The 21,404-nt window shown below is 38.1% G+C and overlaps 1 protein-coding gene across 2 annotated transcripts in view; it reads right to left on the reverse strand.

Moving 5' to 3' along the window:
* LOC124798102 (NADPH oxidase 5) overlaps positions 1-21,404 on the reverse strand; it is a 495,656-nt gene that overhangs the window by 97,024 nt on the left and 377,228 nt on the right. For both annotated transcript variants that reach the window (XM_047261353.1, XM_047261352.1), the window contains exon 15: positions 8,160-8,541. In XM_047261353.1, the coding sequence (XP_047117309.1) occupies positions 8,160-8,541 (382 nt within the window). The remainder of the gene's footprint in view (positions 1-8,159; positions 8,542-21,404) is intronic.

The following is a 21,404-nucleotide window of genomic DNA, read 5'->3' on the forward strand; positions in this document are numbered from 1 at the left end:
TTCTATATCTAACATGTGTGTCACTTCATGCTCTACTTGTGCTTGTTCTGGTGGCTGTCTTAAGATTTCGTTTTCCTCTGATTGTTTAATTGATGCGTGTTGTTCTTGCTCTGGGATGTTTGAGTCCATTACTGTATTTTCTTCTTCTTCTGATTGCACATTATTTTGTTCCAGTATTTGTTGTACTTGTTGTTTGAAGTTTTCTAATTCTGACTGGGGTATCTTGTTATTCTAGATTATTATACGAATCTGATCAGCTAGTCGTCGTTCTGTTAAAAATTTTAATTCTGGGTATCTGGTAATAAATGTTGTGTATACTTGTGATCTGTATCCAGTTGTGTTGGTTCCTAAGTTTGTTGCTTGGTAATAACAGAATATGAGGTGTTGGTTAACTTCATCTGACCATCTCATTCTCTGTGTCTGTTTTCCTTCTAGAGTGGTTGCAGGAAGGATATCCTGCAAAACACATCTATTTGGATTTAAATCATTTGCCACGTGGCTAGCAGTGTCGTTACCATTGTGGACGAGCATAGGGTTCAAGCGTCGTCCCTGACCACAACAGCACTTGTCAGAGGCTTCATTAGTTCTGTCCTGAACCAACTAATCACACCATAAGGGGGGTTAGCCCTATTAGTGGTTTGTTCTTTTTGTCGCCTTTTACGACTGGCAGAACATACCGGAGGCCTAGTCTTTTCCCGGGCCTCCAAGGGTTTATTATTATTATTATTATTATTATTATTATTATTATTATTGTTATTCACTGTGGTTTATGATAATACCATCATTGTAGATAATTTATTGAAAATAATGAATGTACTTCATAACAAAACAAAACCAATAACTGAGAAACCAAATGTGTAAAATGAAGTGGGTCAGAATGAGAGGGGCTAAAGAGGAAAAACGTTTCTGAACATTCTGATGGGAAAAAGACCATCAGGGTTATACATTGTCCAGAAGAACAGCACAATACATATGGAAGAGAAATATGTCCTAATTTAAATATCATCTATTGCAGTGAAAATGTTTCTTCTTGCTTCTGTTATACCTCATATTTCTAAGTTTGTTTAACTGTTATCTTTCCCTTTGTGATGTACAGCTCTTCTGCACATTTCTTATTTGTATTGAAACTCTTATCTTGTGATAGTTGGATGCTCCTGCTAGGTTTTATCTGCTTTTGATGAATATGGCTATTTTGTTTGTGTGTAATATTAATTCCTCTTACAGAGATACAAAAATTGGAGTTTCAGCTTTTACCTTGACCCAAGTGAATTAGTGAACTTATAATAGGTTAATATAGTAATTGCTTGAAAAATGTTATCTTGTGGGAGAGTTACAAGCAGAACTGGTGCATTTGTTTACAGTGTGGTGGCTTCTAACCAACTAATTTATAATGTACATCACTATTTGTGTAGCTAATTTCATCAAATTATCTTTGTAAGTGCAGCTTATTTTTTCAGATTATATTCTACTAATAAGTGTAATATTTGAAATTAAAGGATCTAGCAACACATTCTTTCACATAGTCTTTCTTTACAGAATATAGTGCTGCAAATATCTTCAGGAGGAATTAAGTCTCTCTCTTTCCTTGGAAAATTATAATTCGTTTTGGAAGTTCTTATAGAAAAAAATATGAAAGTTTTGAAAGGCTAATTTTCACTTTATTCTGCTCCTGTTAATGATGTTTTAACACCTAAGTTTTTTGTATTTGCTCCCACAACCTCCTTGAAGTTTAATCCTAATCTTTAATCTGTTAATTATTAGCAGCTCGTAACTAATACTCCGTATTTCTAATGTTGATTGTTAGTCAGTTCTCACTTTTGATTCTATTCCTACATGTGGGTATCTCCTAGTTAGGTGGTTTGCAATGACTTTCCCTTTCTTCCAACACTTCTTGCCTCTCCTTGTATTATTTATTAGCTTTGCCTTCCCTCTGACCAGCAGACATTTTAAAAGCTCATGAAGTTATCAGCCACAGTTTTAGTGTACACAAACTTTCAACTTGTCACACTTCATGCACACTTGTAATCCCATAAACTATTATTAATGAAAAAATCTATGTCTTGTCATTTGGTATACAGAAAATTTTCTTTTCAGGTAATTTAAGTTGGAGACCAGATATTATACAAAAAATTACATTTTCATCATTATTTTCTAAAATAGATGGCAGTTTGGAGAATAGAAGATATAGTCATTTGAAGGACACACATTGTATGTGATGTGTCATGCACACTTTGTCCTGGTTGATGCTTTCTGTGAAAAAGCAACTTGTGCATCATTAATTAATGTGCAGTCCAAAGTCAGGTTAGAGTAAGTTGCACATTTTGACGAGGTCAGTAGGAAGTATGCCTCGGTAAATAGTGAATTTCGTTGTGATCATTTCCTCTCATACACTCTTTCCTACCACTGGATGACACACTGCAAGATAAATGAGAGCAGAGAAGTTGCATATCATTTTATGCTGTTATGATTACAGGCCCCATCTAGCTATTTTACCAGCTAATTCATTCTCCTTTATTCTCAAGTACCAGTAGAATGACACTTTCTTGCCCCTCTTTTGTAAGCGGAGAAGGGATTCTCAAATATTTTGGAGTGGTTTCTCATCTGTTAAACAACTTCACAGGCATTTGAGGAATTGTAGAAGATGAGTAACTTGAATGAAATTTTCACTCTACAGTGGAGTGTGCACTGATATGAAACTTTCTGGCAGATTAAAACTGTGTGCCAGACTGAGGCTTGAACTGAAGACCTTTGCCTTTTGCGGGCAAGTGCTCTACCACTTGAGCTACCCAAACATGACTCACGACCTGTCCTCACAGCTTTAATTCTGCCAGCACCTTGCCTCTCATCTTCCAAACTTCGCAGAAGCTCTACAGAGCTTGCAGAACTAGCACTCCTGGAAGAAAGGTCCCAAGTTTGAGTCTCGAACTGGCACACAGTTTGAATCTGCCAGGAAGTTTCAGATAAATAACTTCATTGCACAATCATGTCACCAGGTCCAGTGCTCTAAAAATCACGTAAGTCTGCACAGAGAATTTTCCTGGTCTGTTGTGATACAAAAAATGTAGATGATCTGGTTTTGATGTTCACCTTAAATGTGTTAAATGTTAGTTTTAAATACTGTGCTGTAGTATTTTTCCGTACTCTGTACATCTAGAATTTCTTATAACCTCCAAAGCATCCAAGTGAATAATGGCTCCATGCCTGGATCAACATTACATCCTGTGTGATTGATGGATATGGTGTTATGGGCACTCAACAGTGTAGTCTTTAGCGCCCGAATGGAAACAATAACGGACGAGTGTCACTAAAATGCAGCAAGTGCAAAAATAAGACTAAAATTAAAGGTGACAGTCTACATAGGCAGTGTGCACGTCAACAGTAGCAAAGTGGAAAGCAGTATGTAAAGAGGAGAACTGCAGGAGAACGTAGGGGAAGGGGTTAAAGTGAAACACATAGCACATGTTTGGAACTGGCCTATTACACGAATAAAAAGGAGTGGTCAGCCACTCGGCAACACACTAAAAATTCCAACCTAAAATTTTAGGCTGAAGCCCAGAAACATCACAGTACCTTAGAACTTTCTTGACACTCGCCTTGTCATCGGCTAAAATCGAGGGCAGATCCCCACTAATATTAACTTCTGGCCTGACAAAACAATATAAATCACACTCAACTAAAATGTGGCATACAGTGATTCGTACGCCACAGGCATCACACAGTGGGGGTTCCTCTCGCCATAGTAAGAAGGCATGTGTAAGAGGACAGTGCCCTATGCGAAGACGTGTAAGGGTCACTTCGTCCCGCCTAGGTGCCCGGGAGGAGGAACACCACGGCTGGATGGTGGGTTTCACAAACTGCAGCTTATTTTCCCTCACCGCCAGCCATTCCTCCTCCCACAACTGCATAGACTTCCGCTGCAGCACAGAAACGACGCCTTGCAAAGGAATAGAACATTGTGTCACCTCCGGTAATCTGCAGGCGTCCTTGGCAGCTCGATCAGCTTGTTCGTTTCCTTGTATACCCACATGCTCTGGCACCCAGCAAAATGACACTTGTTTGCCCTGTTGTTGGTGGATGTACAGTTGGTCGTAAATCAGCTGTTCCAACTTCTCCGCTGGGCACAGGTTCTGCAGTGACTGTAACGCACTCAGTGAGTCAGAGCAAATTCGAAAGTGTTTGCCCCGAGTACACCGTATCTGCTCCAATGCCTTCAGGATCGCGTGAAGTTCTACAGAAAAAAACAGTCTATTCCTGGGGAAGGCGAATCCTGATGACACGTTTGGGGAATACTACTGAGCAGCCAAGAAAATCCCCCTGTTGGGATCCATCAGTGTAGACTACTGTAAAATCATGATGCCTATCTAAAATATTAAAAAACAAAGATTTGAAAGTAAAATCTGATGTACTGTCTTTCTTAAAATTTGCCAAATCTGAAATCAGTCTGGGCCTCTGGAGGAGCCAAGGTGGATATCCGCTCCAACCTCGATGTGAAACATTAAAAACGGCCACACCCATCTCTAAAAGGCAATCCTTTGCATGAATCCCATACGGCCTTGTTGCTCGTTGCTGGTTGTGAAAAAGGCTTTCCAGTGGAGGCCGAGCAACAGTGTGGTATGCAGGTGTGTATGGTGTGGATAATGTTTTATAGGCCTGGCGCACCATTAGTAGACGCCACCGGAGGTGAAGTGGCAGTTCACCTGCCTCCCCACAGAGGCTCGGTATGGGACTCGTTCTGAACGCCCCAGTGGCCAACCGAATCCCCTCAAGCTGCACCACATCCAACAGCTTTAAATAAGTGGGTCTTGCAGACCCATACACCGTGCATACATAATGAAGCCGTGACCCCATGAAGGCTCTGTTAAACCGGAGCAGACAATTCCTGTCTGCTCCCCATGTGTGGTGACTAAGACATTTTAAAATAGACAGCGCCTTAAGAGACCGTTTTTTCAGTTCCTTAATGTGTGGCAGCCATGTAAGCTTAGAATCAAAAGTGAGGCCCAGAAACTTCACCGTGTCTTTAGAACTCAGAACGGTGTATTACATCCTGATCTGTGTGGATTCCAAATGACTAATTTACACATACATTATGTATGAAATTTCATCCAATTTTTTTGGCACACTATAGTCTGTTATGTGAGTGGTTAAGGTAAAGATGAAACATTGTTACCCAGAGAAACCATGAGGGCCACCCACTGAGCTGCAAGTGGTGCTGCTTCTGATGGGATAGGATAAACTTACAGGATTAGAGTAGGATGTTGTGGCTGGGTGAACCAGATAGGTCTTGCACACATGTCTTCAACAAGGGTATGATACCTGTGGCAAGGGGTTTGAGAGTGGAAGTCTCATAGCTTGTAGCTGAAAGGAACTCTTGTCGACCAACACTTCCCATCATTTGCCTGTAGCAAAAACTCTTATATCGAAGATACAAACTACCTCCTTCGCTGTCACACTACTGTCCCCACCTCATTACATCATGCATCCATACTTGTCACTATTAATACCATGCCCCTACATACTACAAACTGATGGCCTTTCTCTGATTAAACACTGCCTTTCTCAATATCCTGCCAACTTCAGACCCACTATCTCATGCCTTATACACTTCACCAATTATATTTTTATGCACAACTAGTCCTCATTTGAGGGACAGACATATAAACAGACCTGTGGCACAGCCATTGTCATCTGAATGGCACCCTCCTATACCTACCTGTCTTTGGGCCACATAGAGGAAACCTTTCTAGCCTGTCAAGGGCCCAAACCCCTTTTCTGGTTTAGGTTCATTGATGATATCTTCATGATCTGAACCTATGGCCAGGGCATCCTGTTCTGTGCCTCCAGAACCTCGTCAACCCATTCTCTCTCCCATCGGCTTCACCTGCCCACCTGCCCCCCACCCCTCCCTCCCCCCCCCTCCCTGCCCATTCAGCTCAATGTGCCACCATATGGACATTGGCCTCCTCCTACCTGATGTCTCCAGCCCTATCTCTGCCCACTAAAAGAATAATAATCATAAAGAGAGTTTAAAAGTCTGGAACAGAATAAAATGTTTATTAGTACACTAACTCTTCAGATTTTTTTTTCCTCTGTTCAGCTAAAAGAGAGAGAAAAGACTGAAGCAGTGGAATGTTGGAGATTTATTGCAGGAAAGACACTTAAGTCCTAGATTAAATTATGTGCAAAAAATGGTATTTGTGTAGCTGAAAGTCATGAAGGCAACAGCTAACACTAGAGAGTGGTGAGAAAATCTCCATTCTACTTTCAGAGTGTTGTGAGATGCAGAATGATGTAGAGACAGTGAGCTCCACATCGATTATGTGTAGCTGAAAATAAGAAAACTAGGCCCATGTTTCGTGTGTGACGATGGGTCGGGTAGAAATTTAAGGCTGACTCACAAACCAGGTTAAATTCTTAACTCTTGTTGCTTATTAAACTGACAAATATTGGTTGCTGTATGTAGTACTATAGCAGAAACTGTTAACCTTTGCTATCTGATAACCCCACCATGCTTATCATATGTGTAATGAGAACTAGAAGAACAAGAGAGACATAGAAGATCCACCCTCTTGGTTAAGGAGGTCGTATTTATGATGAACTTGATTGTGTAATGTGGAACATGTGAATTAACAAAAGCTTTACACAATTCTCAAATAGAAACATTGATGTGGCTACAAACTACACATGACAGATTCGTAATTAACATCTCACTTCTAACCAATTCCTCAGTGGTATAGGCAGACCAGCTCTAATTTGCAACTAAAAACACTGTTACTGATATTTCTGTAGGTAGATTGTCAAAGATTTTTGTCACTCCATTCTGTTGCAAAGTTAAATTAGTTTTTTTTCCCATTAAAATGGGAATGTTTTTAAGTAAGGCTTAAGATGGCTGGAGACCTAGGAAAATTTAAGAGGAATGTCCAGTGGCTGGAAAGGTGAGAAGAGTTGGTATATACCAAAAATATGAAAAAGTAGGAAGCTTTTTAAAAAGTACATAATCATGCTTATTTTTAACATGCTATATCACTCATTATGACAGTAAGAGGAGACACTGATATCACAAGTAAATAACTGGTAGTTAAAATTACAAGAAGAAATTGGGCTAAGTGTGTGAAAAGCCATGAGTAAAAAGAAAAATTATTTCATGTGACAAAAATAAGGAAACAGTACAAAAATAAACAAACTAGGAAAGATATGGAAAGTAGAGAACATAGAGAGCATATGAAAAGTATTTAATTGTATTCTAACCGTTATAAGGTATTTACAGTACGTGTTTTACTGAGAAAGGAAGTACTGTATTAATGTGCAATATTTGCACCTCGTCAGCCTGTTATGCTTTAGTCATCAGTAAATTATCTTCCAGCCTCTGCCCCTCTTTAGCTGAGTGGTCAGTGCATTTGACTGCCATGCAGCAGACCCAGATTCAATTAGAGGATAAGTACAAATTTGATTGGTCATGGATGTGAAAGAAAATTTGCTATGGCCTGCTTTATGGAAGCATCATGGCAGTTACTGTTAAGTGATTCAGAAAAACATGAGAAATGTAAGTTAAACAATGGAACCTACAGTTAATAATATCAACAATGTAGGGAAAGATAGATTGCTACTTACCTTAAAGAAGTCACATTAAGTTGCAGACAGGCACAATTAAAACAATTAAGTAAAGCTTTTGGCCACAGTCTTCACCAGCAAAAGAGAAACACATACAAGCAAGCACATCTCATGCACATGTGACTGCCAACACCAGCATCACGGGTCGGGTCAGGTCTGGTGTCTGTTTACAACTTAACATGTCTTCGCTATGGTAAGTACCAATCTATTTTTTCCTACATTGTAGAAATGTAAGTCATATTGCAAGATAATAGTTTGAGAGATGTTCCTAAGTGCAGGTGTATGTGGTATTCACTGTGCTATCTTGGTCAGTATTTTTGTATCATGTATTAGTACCTCAGCTGAGATTTGTTTTTGTGATTAATGCTTTTACGTATCGAGTTATCTAGTCATACATCATAGCCCATATAAAGACTGGCAATACTTCTCTCATATGTTCCAATTTCACTCTTTCTACACTCCATTGTTATCATTAATCTAAAATACTTTTAACGAGCAAGTTATTTTACAATAAATAGATTGCTTTAGGCATATTTTTTCCTAATACTCACTGCAAGTGGTTTTCCAACTGGATAGTTGATAGGTGTATGTGTAAGTGCAAGCTCTATTGAACTGAGTTGGGAACTGCTTCCACTGGCAACAGGAGAACGGCTTAGGCCTTCTTCAGCAATCCTTTCGGGACTTTGAGCACTGTTTGAGCCATTTTGCCTTGCTATTGAAAGAGCCATTGCTGAAGCTTGGGCATCACAGTTCTCCAAGCTTGGTGTCTTGAATGCTATGATAGTTGGTTTGTTGCGCATATAGCGAAAACTTTGTGCCAGTGACTTGTTCTGAGGGCTCAGATAAGCAAGACCAAGAGACTGCAGTCGTGCACGCCTCATCTGGCATTCATCAAAACTTTTTTCTGATTCTGAGCGCATGTACTCACGTAACCTGAAACATTTAATTATAGATTTAAACATTCAGTGCAGAATTTTGTTCTTATAAAATGCGTACTGATAGTAGCAATGATAGCATTTCTGAAAAAGAGGAATTTGTTAATATCTAATGTAAATTTAATGTTTGGAAGTTTTTTCTGAAGGTGTATGTCTGGAGTGAGCCTTGCATGGAAGTGAAATATGAATAGCAAGCAGTTCAGACAAGAAGCCATTAGCAGCTCTTGAAAGGTGCTACAGAAGAATGCTGAAGATTATATGGATAAATTTAATAACTAATGAGGAGATTACTGAATCATGTTGGGGGTGGGGGGTGGATGAAAGGGGGTGGAAGGAATTTATGGCGGAACTTTACTGAAATAAAGGATCAGTTTATGGGACACACAACACTTTCCAAGACAACGGGGAATAGTCAGTTTGTTAATGAAAGAAAGTAAGAGAGTGTGTATATGTTTGGGGGTGGAATTGTGGAAGGAGAGCTAAGCTTAAATATAGTAAGTAGGTTCATATGACTGTGGGTTTCAGTACTCTTTCAGAGTTAAAGAGTCTTGCTCAGGAAGACCAATGTGTAGAGCTGCACCAAGAAAGTCTTCAAACTAAAAATCACAGCCTTAACAGCAATATAGAATATCCATACTCATTCACAACAGAAACTGAAGAATGTGAAGGAGGACCACTATGAAAGATATTGATCGTGAGAGTTGGTGATGAGGAAAATGAGAAGAATTTATCTCTCAAATATCTTTAATCTATTATCATTGGTTTGGAGTTATTAGAAATACAGAAAACAAAAGAAACCTACAAGTCACAGAAGTTCCAAAGAGAGGATGAAATCACTGATAATTTCTTCTCAGGAACACAAAATATTGTTGAATCCAACCAGTGGAATTCCACAAAAAAGCACATGCTGTATACACAGACTTTAGCCATTATACACATGCTAACCACTGTGAACTTACCAGCTGTATTTGAGAAATTTTCTCAGGGTTCCTGAGACATCAGTATCTAAATTCAAGAGCAATATTAAATTGTTTATCTAACAATTTTAGTCAAATGTTACCAGTCACACAAGAAAACAGTGTGTAACAAAAAGTTAATATTTTTTGAAGGAGCCATCAAGAGAATTTCATATGATTTAACTTGAAGTGTCCTACCTCTTTCAGTGATAATGTATTATGTTGTGCTGCTGTTTTTCAGTAATCCCGAACATGGACTCCGTCCCTCAAGAACAAAGATCCTAAGTTTTCTGAAAGTTGCGGACGTGACTTCTTGTACAAAATAGATGGGAATAATGGTACAATTGCTGAGCAAAGGCTGCAGGAAGTTAAATTCAATGAACACTGCCTAGATGTCTTGTCAAATACTTAAGTGGGAAACTTGGCAGCAGAAAATTCCAGAGTAAAATATATTAATAGAAACAGCACTGTCAGAGATAAAACAGGAAGTAACTAATTATTTTGTTCATTCATAGATCTGTGAATCTTACAATCAAAGATAGCCTTAAAGGTAATGGAAAGAGTCAAGGTTTACACAAAATTGTGTAATAGTTATTAGATACTACATTAATGAAAACAGTAAATGTATCAGGAAAATCACTTCTTTGATTTGTTCCTCATCTGTGTAAGGTAGTTGCTGTTTATTTCTTATTGTTAGCATAATATGTACATCATCACATTGCTACTTACGCAACTAAAAGGAATTTTGAGTCTTTAACATAGATAAATAATATGTAGGTGAACCAGTTTTAATCATATTAGTATCAGAGAAAAGAGTTAGCATAATATGTACATCATCACATTGCTACTTACGCAACTAAAAGGAATTTTGAGTCTTGAACATAGATAAATAATATGTAGGTGAACCAGTTTTAATCATATTAGTATCAGAGAAAAGAGGATTAAAAACACTGAAGGATTAGAGGCTAATTCTTCATCAATGCTGTCAGCTTTATAAATCTCTTCCCTTAGTGAGCCATTGCTTATGTTTCTTTTATACCCTTTTTTCCTTGTATAATCTGCACTATGTGACTTACGTTCAGATAAACCAGTCACTATTGGTCTGAAATCCAAATGACTGGTGCTATTTGATTTGTGCATAGGCTTTTAAAGGCCACTGGATTATTGCTGTATCCGCCGGTGGATGCAGTGCACAGCCATACACACAGGGTGTACCAGACAAAAGGCCAGTCACCCATGTAGCACCACATTATTATGATTGGACAGGGCGCATAGCTGACTGTATTATACTTACGCCACATTTGATTAAAATAGTGGTATCTATCTGGCATAATTAAGGTTCGACTCGACAGATGGCACTAAAAATGTGTTATATACCATGCTGCTGCAAATAATTCACAAATTACTTGCATATTTAGTTGGACATGCAGCTCCACTCAGCCAGAGCCAGTGTCTCCAGAGTCTCTCAGTGTTGCAGTATCCGCCAAGATTCACAGCATACATGTTTCGACAGACACTACCAGGATTTATATAGTTACCAACTGCAGAGCCAAATGCACACACTACTAGTTTAGTCAATCATCATTCACTCTTAATCAGGAATAGACCAACAGTGATTGATTTTCCACGCTGAACCTTTCAAACTTTATACATTATGATCATTTTTATTAATAATCATTGTTAAGTGTGTCTTAATCTATGATGTTTCTACTGAAAGTTTGCGAAAACTATTTGTTAAAAATATGATATAATTTTTTCTGATGTGAAAATTAGATTAAAACTATGAAGCACACACAATGTTTAAGCCAGACGCTGCACCAAAATTGTCTAAAGTATGCATTAAAGGACAAAAACCAGACTGCACTTTAAGATTGCAGTGATTCAGAAATGCAATCAATGCACAATCCTTAATAAATGTACATCCAGTTCTGAAGCTGGAAGGACTGATGCCTAAATTAGCTGGCAGTGTAAATTTTGAGAAAATTTATTTGAATAATGCCTACTCACAAATACCTGTGGATGAGGACACACAGAAATTTTTTATCATAAATACTCCATTTGAACTTTATCAATAAAAGATATTGTCAATTGTGATGGCCAGCACACGAAGTGTGTTGCAGTGCTGCTTAGAATCATTCATTAGGAAAGCTCCTAGACTGTAAACTTCCTGGATGACATCAGTGTTTCAGGGAAATCTCTTGAATCCCTGTTAAGTATTTTGAAATCTGTATTTAAGATTTTACAAACTTGCAATTTAAACTGTAATAAGGGAAGTGCATAATATTCCAGCAGTTAAGTCCAATACATATGATACATTCTGTCACTAGGCACCAGATTGACACTGCAATATGTTGAAACAATTAATAATCTTCCATCTCTCAAAGATCTCAAGCAGTAGCAAGCTGTTTGGCCAAATTAATTACTACAAAAGATTCATTCTACAATCAGCACCCTCAAGTTAACCCCTTCATAAACTGTTATGAACAGGAACTAAATGAATTGGGAGTGGCAAATGCGAACATGAATTTGACAAATTAAAACAAAGTTTACTAGAGGCCAAATTTCTTACCGTGTATGACCGAACTAAAATGTTAACTACTCTAGCAGATGCTTCTGAATATGGAACCAGAGCATTCTGTTTACTAAATACCTATCACATTTGCATACAAAACACTGATGGTTGCTCAAGGACCTGAAGTCAAACTGAAAGGAAGCTCTTGCTATCTTCTTTCCTGTTAAAAAGTTTCAGGAATACATTTACAGCCAAAGATTCAGTCTCCTTATAGATAAAATGTGATTGAAGGCTGTATTTTGACCCAGTAATACTGTTCCTTCTAGAGAAGCTCAATGCTTATGATGTTGGGCATAGGTTTTATGATATTATGACCAGGAAATAGTTTTCAGGTCCTCAGATAAACAGTGTAAATGCAGACTTACTGTCCTGACTACCTTACTATCCAGACTATCAACAGTGTGGGATGAAAGTTTTGAGTCTGCTGCTGATATATGTTTTGATTTGGATTGCATTTTTCATTAAATGCCAACTTGACTCCAAATCTTGTGCTGAAGGATTCAATGTGATCAAAATCAAATAAAACACTAGATAAAAATTTTATCAATGAACCAGACATTAAATCATACTGGCACATGAGACATGCTCTCATTGGCTACAAAGGTGGTGGTGTGGTACATTCAGAATCAGGGAAGACAAGTGGTGATTTCGGAAGTACTGAAACCCAAAGTGCATCAAATGCTTCCTCGTAGAGATGGGTTGTTCACAAACTAACAGGTCCAAAGGAATGGTTCACCAAGATGAATGGAAGGAGTGAGGAATGATTTCTAGGGAACGGTCTTTCATAGTTCACTCCGGTTGCGGCTTTCTACTTATAGTTCCTGGGAACAGAAAACGGTCAGTCCCATTCCCACAATGGCACATCGGCCGGTCTCATTACAGCCTCGGTCCCCTTCCCATCTCTGTCTTGGTCTCCATCAGCTGGACTACTCCTTCACGCGGCCACTCATCGCAGTTCCACCGCCAACTGCTCCTAGTTAGTTCAGTACCGAGTTGTTGTTCATTTCGTTCACTGCGCATGCCCGTTCTAGATTTGTTTCAAATGTATCTTGAACTCAGGACTTCTGCATCTTTTCGCATTCTATTCAGTGTCCATGAACCCTAATTAAAATGTATTTTATAATTACGTAAATTACATAAAAATTGTGTGAAACACATACCTCTTCAGGCAACGATAGGACATACCAGCTTACTTCATTATTTTGATAAATAGCAGAAGACGTACTTATAAAAAGACAAGTTTTTTTGTTATTAGACATGCAAAGGAAGTCGGCACGGCATACATGAGTGGCCATTTTCTGTCTCTCTTTTTTTCTTCTTCTTTTTTTTTTTTTTTTTTTTAATCCAGGATAAAACTGCATGTTCATTGTTATGGAAGGCAGACTGACTTACAACCGAATGAAGCCCACATTCCATAATCAAGTGTCTGGTCTCACATTTTGTGTAGAGAATATGTTAACTCTACAATATTATTTCAGTGGTACAGGGTGGCACACAAAAAATTGGCCTGAGTACTAGACTGCCCACCACGCATCGTCTATTGTTTTGAAGTTGTTTGCATTAGCTTATTTGTTATTTCCTTACTGCCTAGTTATTTCATGTTTATTTATTCTGCTCATAGCTGTCAGTAAATCGTGCATAATTGGCGAGAAGTCTGTATTTGGAGCAGATTTTCGTGCGCCACCTTATATTATTTCACTGCAATAATCCACATAACACTACAATTGGCTAAACGAGAGGTTTGGCAGAATCACCAAAATTACTTCTACAAGTGTGGGACAATTCTGTAATGAATAAAAACACTGTACTCAAGGGGGAGGCAAGTGCTCCTGCTTGGTGCCTTCCGTACTTTAGTAACCTATGCTACTAATTTTCAGTTTTTCATAAGAACCATATACCATGCACAAATGCACAAATGAATGGTGAATGAGTCAAAATGAACAATTCCCAAAAAAGAGCAATCACCAGTGAACTAGTTTCCAAGGATGAACTAGTTTGCCCATCTCTACTCCATCAATTCCACTGGGGCATTGTACATACAAGATGATTTGCCAGATAGTTTTGCTGTTGGAAAAATATAAATGAAGACATGGAAGTGATGATGGCTAAATGCTACTTACACCAGAAATACTAGTCAGTTCAGCAAGACAATATTTCCTGTGACCATAGGCATCAAAACCCTAGTCAAGTTTACACACTGAATATGCAGGGCCATATTTAGGAAGTCAAGTGGCTGATTGTTACTGACACATTTTTCCACATGTGATAAAACTTTCATCTATAATTTCTATGAACATAATCCAAGCTTTGTTAAGAACCTTCTCAATCGAAGGGCTGCCAAAAATCAATATTTATGGAGAACAACCCATAAGTTTCATCACAGGAATTCAAATTTTTCTGACAACAAAATGGCAATCCCATTTCAAAATCACTCCATTCACCATGAAGCAAACTGATGTGCTGAAAGATTTGTATGGACATTCACTTTTCATACGATGAAGCTGACTCAGCAGTACATTAAGGAAATGTATTATTAATTTATCTTTCTGTGTACAGAGCCAGTCAATGTGATTCAATATCTTGAACAGAAAACTGTCTGGGGTACACTGCTCTGTTCTTCAATTTCAGTACTAAAGACATTCATGCAGCAGTAAACTGAGCACCACCAACTCTTGAGATCAAAGCTTTTGAAAATCAAACTCAGGTACTATTTACAAAGTGCAAAAACTGAAAGAAATCTTTGGGTACCAGCCAAAGACAAACAACAGTGCAGGAATGTAATGTACAGAGTTCAATCTCATGTAGGTTTCACAACATGACACAGGAACCAAGAGAAACCACACAACATGTGAGCTTGTTAGTTAGTTAGATAGTTAGTTCAAATGGCTCTGAGAGCTATGGGACTTAACTACTCAGGTCATCAGTCACCTAGAATTTAGAACTACTTAAACCTAACTAACCTAAGGACATCACACACATCCATGCCCGAGGCAGGATTCGAACCTGCGACTGTAGCAGTCACGCGTTCAGACTGTAGCGCCTAGAACCGCTTGGCCACACTGGCCGGCAGATAGTTAATTACATTTTCATAAACCATTTTATCATTTGAACAATTCTTTTATCGAAATGACCTGGAATGAGTCAGCTTACAGGATATGTATACGTGATTAGTTTTAACATTAATGAATGTAATTTTTAGTCTTACTCTTGGAAATACACAAACTATATTATTTAAAATGTACATGTTCTTAAAAAAATTTCATCTATGGAATGAATGGGGGTGTCCAGGAAAAAATAATTTAAGGTTATATTAAAAACCTGCTTTGCTACATGTCAGTAATTTTGTATCCTTGAGCAAATGATCAAAAACTTGCTGCATGTTTAACTCCTTTCTGAGCCAGTGACTGTCTCAATAATGGTTAATACATTCCATTTTTCCATGTAGTGCTGTAGATATAGAAATCACTGTTGTTCTTGAATTGTGGAGGATTACCTGTGATGAAATTCTTTAGCAAATTTATGCATTCTGATGGTGCAGATAAATTCTTAAGTCCTTGATAAGGTGCGTACCTTATGGTCATGGTCAACACCAAATATTATTCTTACTGTTTGCTTTTGTACAATAATTTATACATTCTAAGTGATAAGATACCCCACAACATTATCCTGCATGACGTTACTGAGTGGAAATATGCAAAAAATATCAAGAGGCTGATTTGTTTGTTTCCAATGCTAGCAATTATTCTAAGAGCAAAAGCAGCTGAACTTTATTGTTTGAGCTGTTGATTAATATGGTGCTTCAATTTTTCATCGGTATGTAAATCCAAAAAGATGGACTATTCTATCCTGTTTACTGACTCCAGTTCTTGAACTAAAGCAATTGTTGGTATGACTATTTGTTGTACATAACTTAATATAGTGTGTTCTCAAAGTTATTGGAGGGTTCATTTTCAGAAAGCAACTTAATAATTCCGGAATGAAATTTTCCCTCGGCAATGGAGTATGCTCTGATATGAAACTTCCTGGCAGATTAAAATTGTATGTTGGAATGAAACTTGAACTCAGGATCTTTGCCTTTCTAGTCTGTCAGTATGACACACAGTTTTAATCTGCTGGGAAGTTTCAGTTTAGTAATTCTTTGAAGAACATAATTAACTATATCTTCTCTTGCCTTCTCTGTAATGAGATTTATTAGAACACTAGTGTCATCTGCAAAAGTACCAATTTTGTTTGATGTAAGTTAATTGGAAGGTCATTCACTCACGTGAGGAATAGTGGTGGACCCAAAATTGAACCTTTTGAGACTCTGATTTCATCCAGTCTGTATAATTTTCTGCGTCTTATACAATGAATTACTCAGTATAACCATTTTTTGCATTCTGTTGGTTAAGAATGACTCAAACCAGCTTGTAAAGCCATCTACTGCATATAACTTAAGTTTCTGTAAGAGTGGCATGGTCTACACAGTCATGTGCCATGAAAATATTAAAAAAATACCAAGTGACAATTTTTTATTATATGAGGCTTATAGTATTTGGTGAGAATGTATAAATAGCAATCTCAGTCAAGCTTCCCTTCTGGAATCCAAACTGCGATACACTTAATTTGTTCCTATTCAAGTGTCAGACTGCTTTTGAGTACATTACTTTTTTCAGACATGTAGGAAAAACATGTCAGTAAGGAAGAGGACAATAATTGTTTAAGACTTTTTTTGTCATCTTCATGAAGAGGTTTAACAAAAGCATATTTTCAGGTATATGGAAAATCTCCAATGCCAGTCATGCATTACAACATTACTCATTCTTTCAGGAATTTGTTTCTTAGTTTCATCAACACCACATGATATTTTGTTTTTTTAGATTTTTTTGTAGTTCTGTTATTTTCATTGAAGGGTGTTGGTGCTACTAATAGTTGCTTAAAATTTTGTGGAATGATGTTTTTAATATTGTCTCTTACTCTTTTACTGCTACATTTAGAATTTAATTGTTACAAGTATTTGCAACTTATGAATTACCAGTCATAACGTTGTCATTTAGTTTAACTGTTGTGGTATTGTGGTATCTTGTACCCTGAGTGGTTGTCCCATTTCACAACACCAAATATATTGCCTGCATTATTGATTTCTGGCAGGATTTTCATTTTTCTGAACAGTTTGATGGCTTTCCTACAATATTACAGTATTTATTCTAGAATGCAAGTAATGTAGCATCTTGACATATTCTGGCCTCTATATAAATTTCCCTTTTCCTCCTACATGATATTTTTAATCTCATACTCAGCCATGGCTTATTTTTTTAAATGGATTTCTGGATACCTTTTTAGGAAATCTACTGTCAAACATTAACACAAATATACTATGAAATGTATTGCATTTCCCATTACACACTCTTTCTATACAGGGTCAACCAGAACTCCACTGACAAATTTCAGAAGTTGTTTGAGGGTACCATCCAAGCATCAAGGGTATTGTCCAAGCATTTTGGTATAGGGGGTGAAAGGTCTCCAGAGGCTCGTTACAGAATAAAAATGTAATAATGATTTATTCAGTCTGTTATGCCAATGGATTTGTTCAGGGAAAATATCTTCACAACAGTCAAAAAGCCTGTAATGTGTAGTCATGAAAATGTGTGACACAAAATGCAGGATTTGGTTTCTCATTGGTGTACTGCTAATGTGGCTGATGTAGCTGTGGAGACAGCTCAACTTTGTGTTGTCATACTGGCTCTTCCCTTTCATTCATTAACCCATACCTGAGGTGCATATCAGCCAACTCTTATCAGTAAACCTACTCGTAATACTGCTTGTATCAGTGCTGACACACAGTTAACACTGCTGGAGTGCAAAACCATAGACAGAACTGAGCAGTACTGAATGCAAACTTGAAGACAATGAATTAAAGAGGGAAACAGCTAGTACAGTGAGAATGGGAAGAAGACACACACAGCCCATACTGTTGAAATTTGCACTGTTGATCAGTATTTTCAGTGCAATACAGATATAAAGCTAAATGGAGCAAGAAACCAAATGAAATGCAGCAAATCTGTTATTAGCCACTGGACATCTCGAGCCCCTTACACCATAATACTCAGAAGCTATCCCTCAACAACCTAAAGTCTGTCTACGTTCTGATTCACCCTGTGTATACTTCAGCCCATAGCAATTCTTTTAACTTAGGTTTGGAACATTGCACCCTATTCTCTTTAATAAGCCTGCCTGCTTTGAATGAACATACCTGATAGCTGTTAATTACTACATTGTTTATTTCCATTAATTGTGCATCATCATCAGGTAGTCCAGTAACAATTGTGTGCACATTATTTGCTACAACGTAGTGACAATTGTCTATAAAAATGTTATCAATCAGGGTCCTGCTATCTTGCTGCAGAGAAGTTTGAAAAGTTATCCCTAAAATCAGAGTAAAACAGTCCAATAATGATATCAGTTCATTTTTCTTGTCAGAATCTTAAGAAACCCATATTTAAACCTCCACAAACTACTAATTATTTCTTGCTGTCTGCCAGGTATCTCTGTGACTCGTCTATATTTCTCATAAGTAATTAAGTTTTTGAGAGGGGATCTGCTGACTGTTACAATTGTAAGAGAAGTATCGTGCAGTATCAACTCACAAGCACATGCTTCTAGTTTCTGATCTATGCCAAAGAAAGCGTGTTTTAATATTTTTGACTGTGTCCAATATTTACAAACATTACAACCCCTCATTCTTCCATGTTAACTCTACATGAAAATGATGCCATTGCATAATCCCTGATATTTACCTTCTCAGTCACTGTGGTTTACATGATGTTCAGAGAGACACAGAACATCTATCACTAAGGTATTTTTCAAGTCTTTCTGACAGTCTCATCTACCATGTTTTTCAGCCTTCTAATGTTCTGGTGAAACAAACTAATTTCTCTTCTCTGGAAAGTGTTACATATATACTGGCAAGAAACAAAATGCAGCACCCTCAAGGACTATGTTCAGTGGCACCGGGGTATAATATGTGCGTACTGAGGAGTCTTAGGGTTTTAGATTCATGTATCAGGGTCATCAGCAATCAGATTGCTTTCAGGAGGCCTGTCTGTGCATCCTCTAGTTTGACTCTGCAGAAGTAACAGTTCTGGGTTTAGAAGTGAATAGTGTTTGCAACATTCATTCTGGGTACAACCATGCCCCACTAATGAGTACATAACTCCTGTAGTGGGCATGTGGGAAGCTGGATGAACATATTGACAGACTGCTGCACATGTTGGGCACAGCATATAGGTGGTTGATGCTGCTTTCAACAGTGGCCTGTGTAACATTCCCACATCTGTAGACCAAGTTCTGTATGTCCTTGTAGTACATATGCCCATCAAGATGAACACATCATGCGAGCTGTGGTGGCCAATTAATCATCATCCAAGGACAAAATTCAGGCATATGTTGACCCCTGCTGTGTCATGAGGGACCACTAGGAACCATCTGGTTGCAGCAAGATTATGATCACATGTGCCTCTGGCCAGGCTACCACTGACACCGTGACAGTGTCAAGCATGGATACTCGGGTGTCATGAAAGAGTTGATTGGAGAGTAAGATGGTGCTCTGTCATCTTCTGTGATGAGAGTACGTACTGACTGTATGTGAGTGATGGATGTACACATGTATGGCATAGACCTGGTGATCTGCCTATTTCAGAGTGCATTTGTCTGTGGCACACTGTTCCAATCCTAGGCTTCATGGAGTGGGCAACTGTCATTTACATTTGGTGTTTCTGCTACACTGCGCAGGTTGGTATCCCCAGCTACTGTCATTTCTTTGATAGGAAGGTCAAATTCTTTTTCATCAGGATAATGCATGTCCACTTACGGCTGCTGCAATGCAATGTGCTCTTCGTCATGTACAATTGCCCTGGCCAGTAAAGTCACCAGGTCTCTTGCCAGTTGAACATGTATGGAATGTGAGATGCAGGAATTTACTCATTTTTCAGTGCCTGCAACAACCGTTGTCGGACTACTATGAAAGGTGGAAGATGCTTGGAAAAATGTAGTGCAGGATGCCATTTGGCACCTCTATGAGTGCACACAGGAATATAGGCATGTGTTGCCAACGGGTGGGGGTACGTTACATCTACGTGCACATCTACACTCTGCTGAAGTGCATGGCACAGGATACATCCTATTGTACCTTTGTAGACTGATTGCATTCACCAATGTTCTACCGTAAACCAGAGTCTGCAGTCTGCTTTACCTATGACTGAGAGTATGTGATCATTCCAATTTCATATTCCTAGAAATTGTTACACCCAGGAATTTGATAAGTTGGCCGATTCCAACTGTGAGTAATTGATATTATGGTCATAGGGTACTAGGTTTTTTCATTTTGTTAAGTGCCTAATTAATTTTTCTGAATATTTAAAGCAAGTTGCCAATATTTGCACCACTTTGACGTCTTATCAATATCTAACTGATACAGTTTCTCTCAGACAGTACTTCATTATAGATGACTGCATCATATGCTAAAAGTCTGAGATTACTATTAATATTGTATGCACACAACAAGAACACACCTTGGGTCCCAACACTTCCCTGGGGCACATTCGAAGCTATTTCTACATCTGATGATGACTCTCCATCCAAGATAACAAGCTTTGTCCTCCCTAACAAAGAATCCTGTCACAAATTTCACTTGATACCCCATAAAATCATAGTTCTGACAATAACTGGATATCTGGCACTGAATCAAATGCTTTCCAAAACTCAAGAAATGATGCATCTACCTGACTGCCTTTATCCAAGGCTTTTCAGTACGTCATGTGAGGAAAGTAAGAATTGGGTTTTGCGTGATTGATGTTTTCAGTATCCATGATGGTTGGCATAGTGGCAGTCATTCTGTCTTGAAAGGTTTCATTATATTTGAAATCAGAATATGTTGTAAGATTCTACAACAAATTGATGTCAAGGATATCGGACTGTAATTTTGTGGGTCACTTCTATTATCCTCCTTGTAAACATCTGATTTCTTCCAACTACAGGACATGGTTTTTTGTTTGAGGGGGCCACAATAGAGTTTATTGGTACATGGGGCTAACTCAGCGCCAAATTCAGTGTAGAATCTGATAGGGATTCTATCAGGCCTGGAACTGCATTTAGTTTTAACAGTACCAAGTTCTTCTCAAGGCCTCTGACACTAATACTGATTTCACTCATCTTTTCAGTAGTGATTACAAGGATTAAATTGTGGCATTTCTCCTGGGTTTTCCATTATAAAGGAACATTTTAAAACAGAGTTAAGCATTTCAGTGCTTTTCAGAAGCACTTCAAACTCTGGCACTTTGTTGTGAAGGCTTTGAT

The sequence above is a fragment of the Schistocerca piceifrons genome, chromosome 5, assembly GCF_021461385.2.
Source record: "Schistocerca piceifrons isolate TAMUIC-IGC-003096 chromosome 5, iqSchPice1.1, whole genome shotgun sequence".
NCBI lineage: Eukaryota > Metazoa > Arthropoda > Insecta > Orthoptera > Acrididae > Schistocerca > Schistocerca piceifrons.